The sequence below is a fragment of the Cynocephalus volans genome, chromosome 8, assembly GCF_027409185.1.
Source record: "Cynocephalus volans isolate mCynVol1 chromosome 8, mCynVol1.pri, whole genome shotgun sequence".
Lineage (NCBI taxonomy): Eukaryota > Metazoa > Chordata > Mammalia > Dermoptera > Cynocephalidae > Cynocephalus > Cynocephalus volans.
In genome coordinates this window covers 126,587,752-126,604,313 of record NC_084467.1, presented here as the reverse complement: position 1 = coordinate 126,604,313, position 16,562 = coordinate 126,587,752, and the positions used below count along the sequence as shown (strand labels likewise).

The following is a 16,562-nucleotide window of genomic DNA, read 5'->3' as shown; positions in this document are numbered from 1 at the left end:
GATGTGGGCTGCACAGGAAGGTACCATGAGGCTTGCAATCCACGAGCTGTTGTAATACTTCAGAGAGAGTGTTATCAGACAATTTCCCTTTTTAATGTCCCCCTACCCCTCCACACCCACTCCAGCTGTCAGAAGGCAAAGCCACAAAAGAGCTGGAAATGAACGCCACAGCATCGAGATCCTCACACACACCCCTTCCCCTGTTCGTCCTTATAACACTTTATAGCTTCTTGAGTTGTCTCCTCTCCTGCCCCACGTACACACTTAATACAGACTTTCCAAGTAGCAGGAGATAACTAGGTCTTTGGACAGGTTGATCAGATGGACAAGAATGTGGCTGGAGAGGAAGGAATGAAGGGAAGAGAAAGGTACAGACAGTGCTCTCGAAACCTCAAGCCATTCAAGTCAGTGGCTGAAGAGTAGCCGTCGCTCGGCCGTACCCCCACCGTCTCCAGTCAACCAGGTCAAACAGTGAAGAAGACATGCCTCAACCATGTGTTCTCTTAGTCTTCGCTTTTTATTGTGAACATGTTTAACCTGGGCTTTATTGTTTCAGTAATTGACAGAGGAACACCTTGACAGCTATTAACATTTGCATACAGAGTGTTTCCCACTTGGTCCCAGTAAAAAATCCTGGGAGCTATGTAAAGCTATTGAGGCTCAGAGAGGTTAAATGACTTGCCAAAAGACACACAGCATGATCTCCAACCTGAGCAAGTCCCCTAGCAACTCAAACCCTATGAGTATAAACTGAGGCAAAGAACTGTAAGACTTGATATACCTTTTTTGTAAGTAAACAAGTAGTCATTTGTGGCCGGTCAGTGTAGGATGAGACTGTTGGGAAGAGGTGGAAATTAGCATTTGCAGACAGTCGATTATATTAAGTACTTTGTGTTCATAATTTTTTACTATATTCTTAAATTTCATTTTTACATATTCCTTAATTAACTTATATAGCAGAGGATCCCTGCAAGGCAAGGATTATACTTTTTCCCATCAAGATGAAGCAGCTGAGGCTCAGAAACGTTATTGTCCAAAGATACATTACTAGTCAGTAACAGAGCCAGTGCTTAGACCCAGATTTCTTCCACCACCTAGTGGGGGAAAGCAGGAGAAAGTATTTTGTTCCATTTTCCTATTTCTAATTGCTTGTCATTATTATCTGGTAAGGTCATTAGGTCTGTTTCTGAAGAAGGTATCAAGGGAGCAACCACTTCCATTCCTGTCCAGCGACAACCAAAATGAGTTGTTCCACTATTTTTCCAAATTGAGCACTGGCTGCCTTATAAAGTCACCTTTAAAGCTCTTTGTGAGTGTTTCAGGATATCAATCAACCATAAGCTACTGCTATCTTACAACTTCTAACTGGGGATAAAGCACCATGAATTCTGCCCTTGTCTATTAAGGAGGTAACACACACACCCCACTGATTTCAGGTCGCTGAGTTCTAAAGTGATCTCTTCTCTCCTCCTCTGCTGTGCTCCTGGTAGCTATTACCTGCACACCTTTGCTAAGCCCTCAGAATGGAACAATGACCTGTATCCAACCTCTTGGAGATGCCAGTTATAAATCCACATGTCAATTTATCTGTGATGAGGGATTTTCTTTATCTGGACCAGAAAGATTGGATTGTACTCCATCTGGACACTGGACAGGCTCCCCACCAACATGTAAAGGTAGGCTCATGGTTCTGTCCTTTCTTATGGTTTTTCAGATAATGTTATAGAATGAAGAATCATCAGAGATTCATATAAAAGTGTTCTTGAGCTAAAATAAACAACACACTCTCCCCAAAGCATAGTAATCTAAACCAAACATTTTTTTCCTCTCTATCTGAATGATCTTTTAATAACTTTAAACATTTCACAGTGTTATAATGTGCTTTTCTGTCTTTATAGCTTTTGATGTTTACCACAACTCTGAAACAATGAGGAAAGGTACTATTACCTTCTCTTATGAATGAGGAGGAAGCTCAGGCTCAGAGAGTTTAAGTAACTTGTCCATGGTCACACCATTAGTAAGTGATAAAGCTCAGCTATGTCACTGAAACTTTTACTTCCTTATAAAGTCTTTTTCTGTTACATTATTTTTACACTCACCTTCACTGAGCATTAAGTCCCAGATGCTAAGCTGATTCAGGGATGAATGTTATTTAATTCTAGCATAACCACTTGTGCTTCTCTCCTCCTTCCACTTCCTTCCTTGAGGGCAGGAGTTGTGCCTTCATCTTTATATTCCCTGCAGCCACTAGACAGAGTAAAAGTGGATGAGTGACAAGTATCTGTTGAATTGAAGCTCACATTTACTGGTAGAATTTACTCTAGCACGAAACCAATTGACAGTGAATAGTGGAATCCTCAAAGACAGGGGCCAGACCTTATCTGTCTTTGACTTTCCTAGAGCGTCTGGCTGAACAGCGTCTGGCATATTGTATGTGCTAAAATAGAAGTGCACTGAATTAATTCATAGCTTATGTTTAGTTTCAAAACTCAGCATTGTTTTGATTTATTGTTCAGTGTAGTCAGAATTAGTAATAGTAGCTAATATTTATTACTTGCATAGTAGCAGTATTTCATGTGCATTATCACATTCAGTCCACACAAACAACCCTTAAGATGATTATTACCATCTGCATTTTAAAGTTGAAGAAACTGAGGCATTGAGAGGATAAGTAGCTGGCAAAAGTCACATAGCTAGGAAGTATGGAGTCAGGATTCAAACCCAGGTTGTCTGAATGTAGGGCTGGTGTTTTTACCACTGCACTACACTGCCACCTAGTGGCTGGGCTTCTAAATCCCGGGTCAGTCACTTGAAAGTGTACTCTTTTCCGATGCACAGGTTGCAGCTATATGGGGTCTTCAAAAAGATCATGCAAAGATTTGTATTATCTTTTAGTTCTGTTTTGTCACGAACTGTTTGAACTACACTCATAATTGCTGATATGAACTTTAGAAATAGCAGTACCTGGTGATCAGATGAGAGAAATCTGATAGAAATCTATTAGTGTTATATGAAAAACAGCAATAAGCACTGGATTAATATCCAAAAACTGTATTGATCTTCCCCTGAATCATGTGCCCTTAAGAAAGTCTTATCACAGCCTTAGGCTTCAATTTTCTCAATTCCAAAGGGAAAGGAGTAGACAAGATCAACTCTGAGGTCTCTTCCCTGGCCAAGAATTCTGCAGGTTAAAGGACATAAAACACTACCATCTGCTGTCAGAAAGACATACTACAGGCGACCTGAGGAATCTAGGACATTTATGAGGGATGGCATTAGGGCTTGTGCTTCATTGTTCATTCACTTATTTCTCAGTCTTCATTCGTTTATTCCACCAGCATGTATCGTGAGCTCTATTTTCCAACATTCTGTTTGAAGGCTAAAGAATTAAAAAATCCCTAAACCTTCCTTATTGAGGTTAAACAGTACATGTAACCAACATGGTTGTTAAATCTGTCATCTCTGAAGCCCCTTTTTCTTTCCCCTCACTCTTTGCCAGCCCTCTTCACCACAAGAAGAGGCATTTGCCTAGCTCCTTGTGGTCCCCAGCCCCAACTCAGTGTCTAGAGCCAACCTTGACCATGGACAGCTGCTTTAGCCAGCTGTGGCTCTCAGAATCATCAGCCTTGCCTGATCCTGATTTTGAGCTCTGATTTTTTGCACCTGTGTTTCTACCTCATTCTCCAGATTTGTGCTCTAGATTTCAGCAAATGGTTTCTCTTCTTTTCCCATATGCCTGAGTCCATGAACTTTTAACACTCAGCATTGCCCGTAGAACCCTGAATTTCACATGGTGTTTTACAGGGTGGTAGGGTACATCAGAGGGGCTTGGGGGCCACCATGTAAGAAGGGGTGGTGTCACAGGTGGAGCCCTCAGTCCTTCTTTTCAGAGTGCAATGCAAGATTTCATTTTGGGGGTGGTTCTACAACTATCTTCATTTTAGTTAGAATACCAGTTCCTTGGACCCTGCCTATATTTTGGGCTCTGCCTATATTTTCCAGTCTCCTCCCTGCATTGCCCTTCAAGACTTGAAGTCCTTTCCCTGAACCTAAGCAGTGATTGAGGCTCTCTACCAACTTTCATGATGCTATCTGCCTGCTGGGTTGCTTGTACCCAGTTGTTGTGTCCTTCTGGGCCGCTTAAGGAAGACTGCTGCTCTCCTGACCACTAAACGTTGTCTGTCATTGACCCTCTGGAGACCATGTTTGGTTGCTGAATCCAACTCTTACTACTCAGCCTCAGTTAGGGGGGAGATGGGTTTCTGGTTCCATGTTCCAACCCCAACTCCACACTTCTACCTTGTCCCTACTTATCCAAGTCTGAAAATGTGGCAAAGCAGTGCCCTCCAAGCTCTGGCCTGGCTTACATCTGTTTTTTTCTTCACTCTGACAACATTTCTCTGACTCCACGGGGGTTCCTAGTTTTATTTGTAAAGTTTAAGTTTAGAATAGCCAACCCAGTTACATTTATTACTTACACTATATCTTCTTTCCAAAAAGTTCTTGTGGAAACTGTAACCAACTAAAGTAAAATGAGATAATAATTTAAAAAAATCAGAGAAGAATTTACTAAATCTATTTAGAATAATATAAATCAACATGTTTTAAATTGATGATAAAGTGCCAGTGAATCTAATAATTCATGAATTCATATGCAATCATGTATATCTACAAATGGATTACAGAGAAGCGCCAGTGAAGACCCCTATGTGACAGAACTGCCTTGGAAGTTAATGAAAATAGAGCAGTAAGCATGTAATAAAGGCAACCTTTGTCTGTTTCGTATTCAGTTTTTGCCAAAGTTTTATAGTAGGCTCAAGAATAGGACCACTGTTTAAAGTTACACAGGTATAAATCTCTTCCTCCACATCTGCACTAAGCCCCTCCACTCCAACAGCATCCCTGATAATTCCACAAACTTAATTAAACCAATGTTTGCTGAGTGCCCACCACATGCCAGATCTGGATTAGATTTCCATGGACCTCATCAAGTCTGCTCCTCAGACAGGAAAAACTGCTTCCTTACACAATCCATAGTCAAGCATTATTTAGAGTCCTTTGGATGAACAAGGTTAGGTTCAGAGACTTTCATAGATTAAAAAAAAAAAAAAGGCTGTATCTGTAACCTTGGCAGAGGAAGACTGACAAAGTCATATCTGCCAAGTTCATTTAATATTGTAATAATTCTCATTTTATACTAGGGGTCACTTCAATCAATTTTTTAAAATAGTAATTCCTCTGGTTTCTTTTAAAACCAGATAAAAATGCTTATTAGAATTCATCTATGTTAAATCGCACTTATTAACTTATTCATTTATTCAACAAAGTTTTAAAAACTCCTACTATGTGCTAGGTCCTGTTCCCTGGGATACAGTGTTGAAAGAGTTGACAAGATCCACTCTTTCATTCAGCTGACATTGTGGATATTCTTGGGCTTAAAAATGTAATCCGGACGGATTCTGAAAAATTTATCTTAGTGAAAATGTTTTGATGATTTGATATCTAGGACTTACACCAATAGACACATTTAGTAAATGTTGTTAGATAGAATTGATTTGCCCAATGTGGAGTTATTAATTACTCAGCAAATTGAGAGTACTCAACTGAAGTTCGCCATGTTACTTTGCCTATTTGAATGGATTAATGCAATAAGGATCCATAATCCTTCAGTGAATAGCCTGTCACTGAAAAACATATGGTTTTTTAAAAGTATGTAAAAGCCAGATACATTACTTTCCCATGAGGCAGCACATAGGGCTTGAAGAGGTTTTTAAAAGTCAAAATGGCTAAGCAAAATGAGCTCAGCAAAAGGGCCAAGTTATTGTCTTTAGAATAGCCTCAGATTTAAAGAAAGAATAGCTACTCAGTTTGCCAATAATCCAGTATTTCTTGATAAATAACAGTCTTATGTTAGAGAATCTAACGGAGAGAAAGACACACAATTCTAAGAAATATGTAACTGCAGTAATTTTTAAAAATCAATTTTGGGGGAAATTGTGGTTAGTAAATTAAAAATTTATTTATTCATCCACTTGGCAAGTAGTTATAGAGCACCACCATCTCTTGAGATCCTGCAGTGAAAATTATGGGAGATACAAAAATGAATGGTTCTAGGGTTTTAGAAGCTTTCTGTTCAGTGAGAGAGGAAAGATATGACATGTGATATGACAGCATACGAGTTCCAACAAAAAGTTGATGCATTCAGAGAAGAGGTCAGGCTGCAACGATCAGCGGAGGCTTTAGAGAAGCTGTGTTGAGTTGGATCCTGGAGGATGGGTGGGATTTTATTCAGTAGAAATGAAAAGAAATTCAGGGCAATGTGAGCAAAGGACCAGAATCAAGAAAACACAAGAGGGAATTCAGCCATACAAATTTAAAACAACAACAGCAACAACAACAACAACAACAAAAACCTCACAAACAAGATTAGTTCAGAGAATTCATTCCCAGGAACTAATCCAGCTTCACCAGGAGGTCTTGAGCTGTCCTGTGCTGTGGAACTATAAAAAAGACAGCCAATTGAAATATCAGTACGAATGGAGGAAATAGTTTGAGACAGAAGGTGAACATCACAGTTTTAGATGTGTTCAATTTGAGGAGATGACAGAATATCTAAGAGGATGTAGTCTCAGGTGGACAGAAGTAAAATCCTAGACTGCACCTATTCAGATGAGATAGTGGGAGCTGTGGGAGACTACAAGGTCTCTGAAGCAGAGGGTGTAGAGAAAAGAGGATGAAATTGTGAGTTCTTGAGTGTGACTGCTTAATTCCTTGACTTCCTTATTTTCGTGACCTCTACCTATATACCTCATTGCAAGCCCACCACCCTCCCCTGCACTATGCAGTCAATGGCCTGTCTTATTTGTTGTGGAATGCTGGCTGCTTAGCAGAACACCTGGAATATAGTAACTGCTCAATAAATACTTGTTGAATATATAAATGAATGAACTTTGTGCAACACAAAACTTCTAAATAAACTTGGAGATTGTGACACTCTTGATTTGATACTCCAGCCATCAAGTGCCCAGGACTCTTTGCCCCAGAACAGGGCAGCTTGGATTGTTCTGACACTCATGGAGAATTCACTGTTGGCTCCACCTGCCATTTTTCCTGTAACAAGGGCTTTAAGCTGGAGGGGTTCAACAATGTGGAATGCACAGCTTCTGGAAGATGGTCAGCAACTTCACCAATGTGCAAAGGTAATAATGTATACTCACTGGGACAGTCCTACTTCTGGAATTTTTTTCCATAATAATATACACTCCTATAATAATAGGAGTGTATATTAATAGCTCCTATGTATGACAGTTGCATATTACAATATTATTTGTAATATCTGCTACAGCCTAGCAGACACAGCCTGTGAATTAAAACATTTCTAAAGAGTAACAGAACTTTTTTGTTTCACGATTTTATTTTGTATCACAATTTTATTTCTATATTTTTATTTAATATTTTTGGCTTATTTTTCTCAAAGAGCTTTATTGAACCTATTAAGTTGTCTCCATTAGTTCATAGCCAAGAGAGATTACAAGGGGGTGGAGTCACTGTTCCAATTTTCACATCAAGGAATTGAGGTGCAGAGAGGTCAATCATCATCTTCCTGCCACACGGCAAATTAGTGATAAAACCAGTCGCATCGTTCACATTTTACCTTTCATGATTTCTTTTTGCCAGAGAATAGTACCACTTCCCAAAAAAACAGGGGTGGGAAGGCACTTGGCCTGTGTATATTTGACTTTTCTTGTATTTCTGCACCAACCCTTCTGCTTCCTTTTAAAAAAATATTGGTAACATTAACTCCCAGTTTCTTCTTCTGGCCAGGAGAATCGTCTCTTCAAGGACACTTCTAAATAATTTTTCTCATCTGGTTTTCCATACTTGTCGTTAATAGTTTTTCTTAACTTCCTTAAGTAGGTCTTGCTAGAGCCTGCCTTGTTATGAAAGAAACGGAAGATAGTTATTCCATATCGGCCTTAACTATGTTATGCACCTTTTAATTGGCAGCTTTCTAAATTGAAACATTTTATTTCAACAGGTGTAGGATCGGTTCCTACTCCAGAGGTGCAGTGCCCAGCCCTCATTGCTCCTGGGCAAGGAACAATGTCCTGTAGGCATCACATGGGAACCTTTGGTTTGAATACCACTTGTTACTTTGGATGCAAAGCTGGATTCACACTCATGGGAGACAGCTCTCTCAGATGCAGACCTTCAGGACAATGGACAGCAGTAATTCCAGCATGCAGAGGTAAAGTGAAAAGCAGGCAGTTCTGATGCTATCTTCCTGCAGAAACTCATTTGTTTTAATTAAATTTAATTTCCTGAGCTTTTGTTTCTTATCCATAAATTAGAGAGAATAACCTGAAGCTCCCTGGGAAAAAAAATAGTTTAAAGAGGATGATAGTCTTTACTCCTTTCAAACTTCCATTGTTCAGATGTACTGAACACTTATAAGTATTTTAATAAATACTTGCTAACATGCCAGGTAATCACAAATGTAGTAATAATAACATTTAGAATAATAGTAATTTTGTAAATAGTATTTTTTTTTTTTTTTTTTTGTCTTTTTCGCGACTGGCACTAAGCCAGTGAGTGCACCGGCCATTCCTATATAGGATCCCAACCCGCGGCGGGAGCGTCGCTGCGCTCCCAGCGCTGCACTCTCCCGAGTGCGCCACGGGCTCGGCCCTGTAAATAGTATTTTTGGAGGCAAGATTGATTAAACTATTAGCAGATATTTATTGGGTGCTAATATGTATTCATCGTAGTTCTTTGGCTATCATTCTTTAAGTGGCTATTTTAGTATGTGTGATATTGGAAGAGCTGGTGTGAATATTGGAAGTGGCTCATTTCCTTTCTGGTCTTTTATATTCTACCTCATCTAGTAGCAATTCTAGTCAGGTTACAGATGAAACCACAATCTCTTTTACCTTCATTCTATATGTTTGTTTCTCCTGAATTCTCTTTTTCTGCAGTTGTCAGATGCTCAGAACTGCGCATTAATACGCCAGTAATGATGAACTGCTCTGACCCCTGGGAAAATTTCAGCTATGGATCGACCTGCACCTTCTATTGTCCTGAGGGTCAGTTACTTAATGGCTCGGCAAGAACAACGTGCCAGAAGAATGGCCACTGGTCAACTCTCGTGCCAACCTGCCAAGGTACATTTTTCATATGGTTTGGAAAGTCATTTGGGTAAGAAAAAAAATAAAATCAGTGTTTTGTTTCCGTGTATTTCTCACAGCGGTCTTGCTTCCCATCACTGGGTTTCCCCTGTACTTAATAAATTTTTCACAATGAATCAGGCGGAATCTCCTTGCCTTATACAGGGTGGTGGGAATTAGATTCAGTGACTCTGTGTGGATAATCACCACTCCTTTTCACTGCTCAGATATGTGAAATAAATCCTTTCACTTCCTTATAATCTCTGTTTAACACATCATGAAGTTTCAAAATGTCTTAAACTGAAAGTTATTTCATGAGGAGTCCTAATTTATTATCTCAGAAGACCTTTGTTTACCATTTACCCCTATAAATACCACAAATCTTCCTTAATTAGCATCATCTATTTGCAAGGTGTATTTCATCTCCATCGTTTTCCCCCCCTTTTTTTCTAGCAGCTTGTTATGACTATTTTTTGTTGCATAACTGAATCTTTGATTGACAAAAAATATTACCCATGGTATATTTTATTTGCCCAAACCTCCATGTATAGTTTTTCTGTGTTTATAATTTAATTCTTTTTATTGGGTCCTTACCCAGACTCCTTTGGTAATTACATTTGATATTTTTAATTGATTATACATATTAATGGGGCACAGAGCTGACCATCAGCCCCAGTGCCCAAGATGTGATGATTAGATCAATGCTATCAGCGTGCCCGCCACCTCAAGTTACAATTATTCCCCGTGCTCCCACCCAACCTCTCCCCAACATCCCTCCCGACCCCTACAACCCTAGGTCTGTTCTCTCCCCTGCAAGTCCAGGACGTAATTGTGGTCTTTCTTTCCTTTCTTCTTTCTCTCTTAGCTTCCACTTATGAATGAGGACATGCAGTATTTTTCCCTCCATACCTGGCTTTTAATATCTTAAAAAAAAATTTTTTTTATTGGAACATAGTTGATTGTACATATCTGTGAGGTAAAACATTGAATATCAATACCTGGGTGTAATATGATTTCACTTAACATAATTTTCTCCAAGGTCATCCATGTTGCTGTGAATGGAAGAATTTCATATTTTTTTTATGGCAGAGTAGTATTCCATGGTGTATATATACCACGTTTTCCTTATCCAGTCATCCATCGATGGATATTTAGGTTGGTTCCATAACTTGGCTATTGTAAATAGAGCTGTGATAAACATGGGAGTGCAGGTATCCCTTCAACATGATGATTTCCATTCCTTTGGGTATATACCCAGAAATGGGATTGCTGGATCATATGGTGGTTCTATCTGTAGTTGTTGGAGAAACCTCCATACCGTTTTCCATAGTGGCTGTACTAATTTACAGTCCCACTGAGAGTGTAGGGGAGTTCCCCTTTCTCCACAGCCTCATCAGCATTTGTTATTCTCAGTCTTTCTGATTATAGCCAGTCTAACTAGGGTGAGATGATATCTCACTATGGTTGTGATTTGAATTTCCCTGAAGATTGTGATGTTGAGCATTTGCGCAGGCAGATGGAAGAGCTGCCCAGGCCTTTTCCCTGCTGGTCATGGCACGGCTTGCTCCTGCATTCTGTGACATTTGATGTTTAGACGTTAGGAATAAAATCATGCTTGCTTCCCATTCTATTGCAGTGGATTTGTGACTTTCATATCTTCCACATCTTTCATGCTGGGTTGTCATCATTGCCAGGACCTTTGATGATCCTACTCGATCTCACATCTCAGGGTTCTTGGACCTTTCTGGGAGAATGTTTGATCTTTTGCACAATGCACTCAGTACATTTCTTATGTCTTGCATGTGTGTGTGTTTGTTTTACAGGGGGGGCATTGACTATCCGGGAAGCCCTGACTTACTTCGGTGGAGCAGTGGCTTCTACAACAGGTCTGGTAACGGGTGGGATACTCCTGGCTATGCTAAGAAAGCGTTGCAGACAAAAAGGTAAACAGAAAAGAGTCTTCTCCTTGCTCTTTTTTGGTATAATCTATGGCAAAACCACAACTTCAGTAGTTCATGTTTGAAAATATTTGCATTAAAAGTAAATGAGGCCATAATAGGTGATGTTGAGAACTTTCTGCCCATGAGAATCACCTGGGGAACTTTACAAAAATACAGATCCTCCTGCAGGGAGACTTGGGGGTGGGTCTGGAAATCTAAATTTTTCAAAAGCCCTCCCCCCAAAATTCTGACAAGACCAGATTGGGGCCTCCAGTCTAGGTGACCCTTGGTCATCACTAACACTAATTAGAAAAATGTAATTCTTCCTTCCCTCACATTCCTTCATGTAGCAGTCATTTATTGATCAACTCTCTCAGGCACTAAGACCCATAATGATGGTCCCTGATATGTAGGAAGGTATTATCCAGTAGGGGAGATTGACAAGTTAAATCAGTACTAATCCTGAAGTGTGGTAAGTACGTTAGGACAAAAATACAACCTGGGTCTTATGGAACATAGAACAAGGGTGTCTAAACTAGACTGGTAGTTCATAAAGGCTTTTTAAAGCTTAGCTTTGAAAATGAGAGGCAGTTGGCCAAGGGAAAAATGGAAATGGAGTTCTAGCACAGAAAATGGCATGTGGAAGGACATGAAAGTGTGAAATAGCTGGGAAAATGGTATGTTTAGCAGTTCAGTGCATCTGAATCAAAAGAGGCTTATGGAGGAGGCAGGAGATAAAAATACAGGTGTAAGGACCTGATGTGATAAGTGACCTGATGTGATAAGGACCTGATGTGATTAGTGACCTGATGTGATAAACTAAGAGATCTGCATTTTCTCCTGAAAACTTGTGGAGCTGATGCAGAATTTAGGCAGGGAAGTGACCAAATGGATGAAGACTGTCCATAATGGAAATTATATCCATCAGACTGATCATCAGAAAGAGAATTTTGGCCTATAAGGGAACAGCCCATCTCTTAAGGTCTGAAACATCTTTTCTCAACGTGCTGCAGATGCTTAACTTACTCATACACTTCATAAACCTTTGTTTATAAGTTAACGGGGCTCTTCATCACTCCTAACTAGGGCATCAGAGGGGTAACTAATGCTCAAACCCAGGCAACTGAAAGTGACTATGTTAAAATACCTGATAGAGTTTTCATGGAATTGAGGAGTTCAACACCTATTCCTAACTGCCCAGGGGCAGAAACACTTGTTCCCCACCCACCCATGTTGTCTCTCTATTCACAAAGCTACCCTTGCACTGAGGCTGATTTTCAAGGTTCCTTCGTATACTTTCCTGTAAGTGGGTGACTAAGACAATAGGCAGAGGCTAATACTCTGCTTACAGACCAAACAGATGTACCAAGAGCTACAAGTAATCCTTCCATGCAAAATTTATGCTTGCTTAACCAAATGCAGAAGGTAGAGGCAAGAGCTCCTAAGACCTAGATGCTGATCTCCATAATCATATAGAAATCACAGTATTCCTGCTTTGTTCCTCAAGTTCTTTCTTTAGTTTTGAGATATTTCTAGGGAAACCTCTGAGCTGTGGAGAAGGACCAGCAACCACCCACCCTCCAATATCTTTAATAATAAATAAGTTTATCTGTTAGGGATAGGAGGGTTTTTTTTTGTTTGTTTGTTTTGTTTTTTCTGGTCTTGTCTCAGTTTGGTTTCAGACTTCCCAGTAGTCTGTGGCCAAATAACAGAAAAACACTTCTGCCATGTCTGAAGATTCAACCATCAGAGTTGTGTCATTTAGATTAAGACAGGAAGTGGCTGATCACGTATGTTACGAGGGAGGGGAAACATCCGCTGTTAGGTTGGTATGGATTTGTTTATGAGATTAGCATGCCTGGCTGTAGCTGAGCGAGCATGTTAGAGGGTGCAGCAATAGGGGGGGCTTGTGTGCCAGAGAAATGGGCCACAAGAACCAAAGATCTTAACAACAACAAAGAGAAACAAAACAAACTCTGTATACAGCCTCCAAGAGGCCAGAGGCAGGGACCAGAGGTATAAGGAGAGATTTTTACTGAAAGAAACGAGGAAGAAAGGAAAGAGGAAATATTGCCAAGTGTTTAATTTAGCCTAAAGCAGGTTCTACCTTTCAGGGAGAGATTGTTCCCAATACTCCCCTTATAATGAGCCCATCTGAAAAATCAGTCTACTAACTTTCCCCAGTAATTTCTATCACTGATGATCCTTCTCCTTCGTGTCTTTTTTTTTTCTTTGGAAACGATCATTCATGTCTTTTCACTCATTTCAGATGATGGGAAACGTCCCTTGACTTCTCAGAGGTAAGTTGGAAATGTTTTATGATTGAGTACATTTTGCTAGTTTGACTTTCTAATTTACTATAAGAACGATTATACAATATACCTTTTTTAATGTCCCCTTTACTATTCTGAACTGAAATACACAGATAATATATGCTAACTACACAAAATGTTTTTAAAATCAATAAATTCAAGAGATATGCTAACAGACGCTGTGAGGTCATCAGACGCTTTGCACCTTCTGGTAGAATCACTATGAAGGCAACAGCCACGCAGGCCGACTGATGGGTGAACATTGTATTAGTGACTCACATAGCATCAGAGGCATTGCCAACAACTACCTGAGTTTTCATAATGGTGAACCACTCTGCTTTAATTTTCCCTCAATTTACATGACAATTGCATTTTAAAAGATGCAAAAAACAAACCAAAACACTCTATATTTGTATGTAAAGCAGTTAAGTTTCAGGCTCAGGGATTTCTAACATATATAAATACTGAGTAGATATTTATATAAACATTGAGTAAATATTGAGTGGATATTCTAAAGTTACATGGGGTGTAGGACAATTCTTTCCCTCCTATTAGGACATACAGCACCCACTATAGTCAGTAAAACTCTTGATCATTAAGAAAATCAAAAAAATGCCTCTAGGGGGCAATACCACCATTCTTTGAAAACTATTGCCAGATTATCGAGTCTTAAGGTGAGAATTTTTAAATGATTTTCTCTCACCAAGAGGCTGCAGCACCTTAGAGGGCATAGCAGATATTCAATACATAAAGCATCAACACTACCTTAGTGGGGTGTAAAATGCAACACAAATTACATAGAGTTATTAAGTGGGATCTTGAAAATGTCTCTGGCATTTGCTTTTCTTTCCTTTGTAAAGCATAATTCCAGCGGTGGGTGGTAATCCATGGTTTCTGGATATACGACGTGTTGGATGGTGTGTTTCTGGGACTAAGCACTATGTGGTGGGTTATCCTTGTGTTTCTGTTCTTTAGCCCCCTAGGAACATATGGAGTTTTTACAAATGCTGCGTTTGACCCAAGCCCTTAAGGTAAGTTACCTATAACGATATTTTTGAATGAAATAGATCAGTAATAGAAAAAGAAAATAAACTTGGCTTTTCTTGATATAATCATGTATCAAATTTTAAGCACGTATTAAATTTTCAGTCCCTGAAAGAAGTTGTGTCAGCAGTAGGAGACAGGTATGACAGTGGAGTGGCAATAAAGAGTGAGTTTATATAAGGATTTCCATTTCCCTCAGGACAGATATATTCTAACAAGGCATAACTTATTTCAGGATGCGTGACATTCCCAGTATTGGCTGCTGGGTGGTATTGACATTGTGGCCTTGCCTTAGAAGCAAAAGTCAGGATTGCTGGGAGAATTTTACAGACTTTTATAGACTCAATCCCCCATGCTACCTGCAGGGAACATAAAAATAATCTGATATCCTCCCTCTCTAAAAAGCTCAGTGAGTAGATGAGTTTCCTACAACAAGTAGCTTGGGTGGCAGGATATCTGGAATCTGGAAAGAGAAGACTATATTGAGCCTCAGGGGACAGATATGATGAGAGATTTTCTTTCTTTCTTTTGAGGAAAATATAATTATTTTAATTTTTTGGTCTCGTTTTCAGAGAACTTTTCTGCTCCTGGTCACCTCATTCAACCTTTACAGGATCCCATTTGTGAACATCAAGCTTCCTGCTAGACTTGACATTAACTGTAGCACATTTGCTGCAGTTTTCTGTAAATACTTGTGAATGAAGGACATGAAATTTCCTTTAGATTAGCTCTGGACCAGAGCAGAAGGACTATACCACAATCCCAAATTCTGCACCCACCAGCCCTTCCTGCTCCACCTCCCCTCTTCCTCCAACACAATCTGCAGAAACCAGAAGCAAATGTTTCTGCTGTGGTCTGTGGGCTTTGACCCGGCTGTCACTTGAAATACCAGTTAGCCAAAGAGACTGGAGCATCTGACTCACCAGAAGGCCAGACTGTGGAGAAATAAAAATACCTCTTTATTTTTGGGTTGAAGGAAATCATTCTCTACTTTGTTGGAAGGCAGGTGGTATCTCTAACTTACGGAAATTCCTGTAGAATCTTCTAGGGTCTCCAGTGGTTGTTTATGAGGCCTCCTAGACTTCTGCTACAAAGGCTTCCAAAGAGGCCTCTTGATGGCACCAGAGGCTGCAAAAGACCAAGAATCAAGACAGGAAGATGCATGTCACTGTAAACCTTCCCTCCACCAGTCACTCTCCCTCAAAGGCCCCAAAGACTGATATTCAAATGTTGTATATTAGTATTAATTAAAAGGATTCTCCCCAAATGCTATGTTCTTCTATTTGATGTTTTGTTTAATAAGATCCGTGTACAATACTTTGTTTACCACCAATGTAATGCACAATTACAATTGTCCCAATTACAGCTCGACCCTTTAATCAGCCAGCAAATGCATTTCATACACTCCCTGCCCCAAAATAAATCAGAGAAGCAGAAGAATTTTTCACCTTAAGTTCTACAGGAAAGAAAAGATGTGTTTTACATGTTCTCTAAATTCCGTGTTTAATAAATAGGCGATTGAAAGTTACACAATGTTTATCTGGAAATGATACAAAAAATAGAGCCAAAAAATATAGTTATTTTGTCTCTGTGAATTGTAATGCAATAAATATGTGATGTCAACTAAATACACATAAGCAAACATGCAAATAAAAATGGTAAAGCAGTCTAACAAAAGGTTACTATAATTTTGCAAGAATTTTGGTAGTAACCTTGGGATTTAGGGAATATAGTGCTTTTAAAATGTTCCTCTGATACACTGCCAATAGTATCTGTAACTGCTTATTATATGTCAATCACTAGGCTATGTATTCTAGGACAATGGTTCTCAACCCTGTCTGAATCTGCATTTTGTAAAAGCTCCCCAGGGAAGTCTGATGGTCTACCAACTTTGCAAACCACTGATATTGTAGATACAGAAGACATCGTTCCTGCTCTTGAATAGTTTATATGTAGTTAGGGAGATAACAGACATTCACACAGAATAATAAAGGGTAATCAATATGAGTATATACTTTGAATAGTGTTGTAGGGGTTCATAAAATGGAAAAACCAATTTGAGCCCAGAATCAGGGAGACAGAATGCTGGACTGTAAAGAATG

At 39.5% G+C, this 16,562-nt stretch overlaps 1 protein-coding gene across 1 annotated transcript in view; it reads left to right on the top strand.

Annotated features, from left to right (window-relative positions):
* The window catches only part of SELP (selectin P), a 31,760-nt gene extending 17,314 nt beyond the window's left edge, over positions 1-14,446 (top strand). Inside the window, exons 10-16 of the mRNA XM_063105906.1 lie at positions 1,491-1,676; positions 7,014-7,199; positions 8,039-8,248; positions 8,976-9,161; positions 10,988-11,107; positions 13,374-13,404; positions 14,392-14,446. Of these exons, the coding sequence (XP_062961976.1) occupies positions 1,491-1,676; positions 7,014-7,199; positions 8,039-8,248; positions 8,976-9,161; positions 10,988-11,107; positions 13,374-13,404; positions 14,392-14,446 (974 nt within the window). The remainder of the gene's footprint in view (positions 1-1,490; positions 1,677-7,013; positions 7,200-8,038; positions 8,249-8,975; positions 9,162-10,987; positions 11,108-13,373; positions 13,405-14,391) is intronic.
* The last annotated feature ends 2,116 nt before the right edge of the window (positions 14,447-16,562 follow it).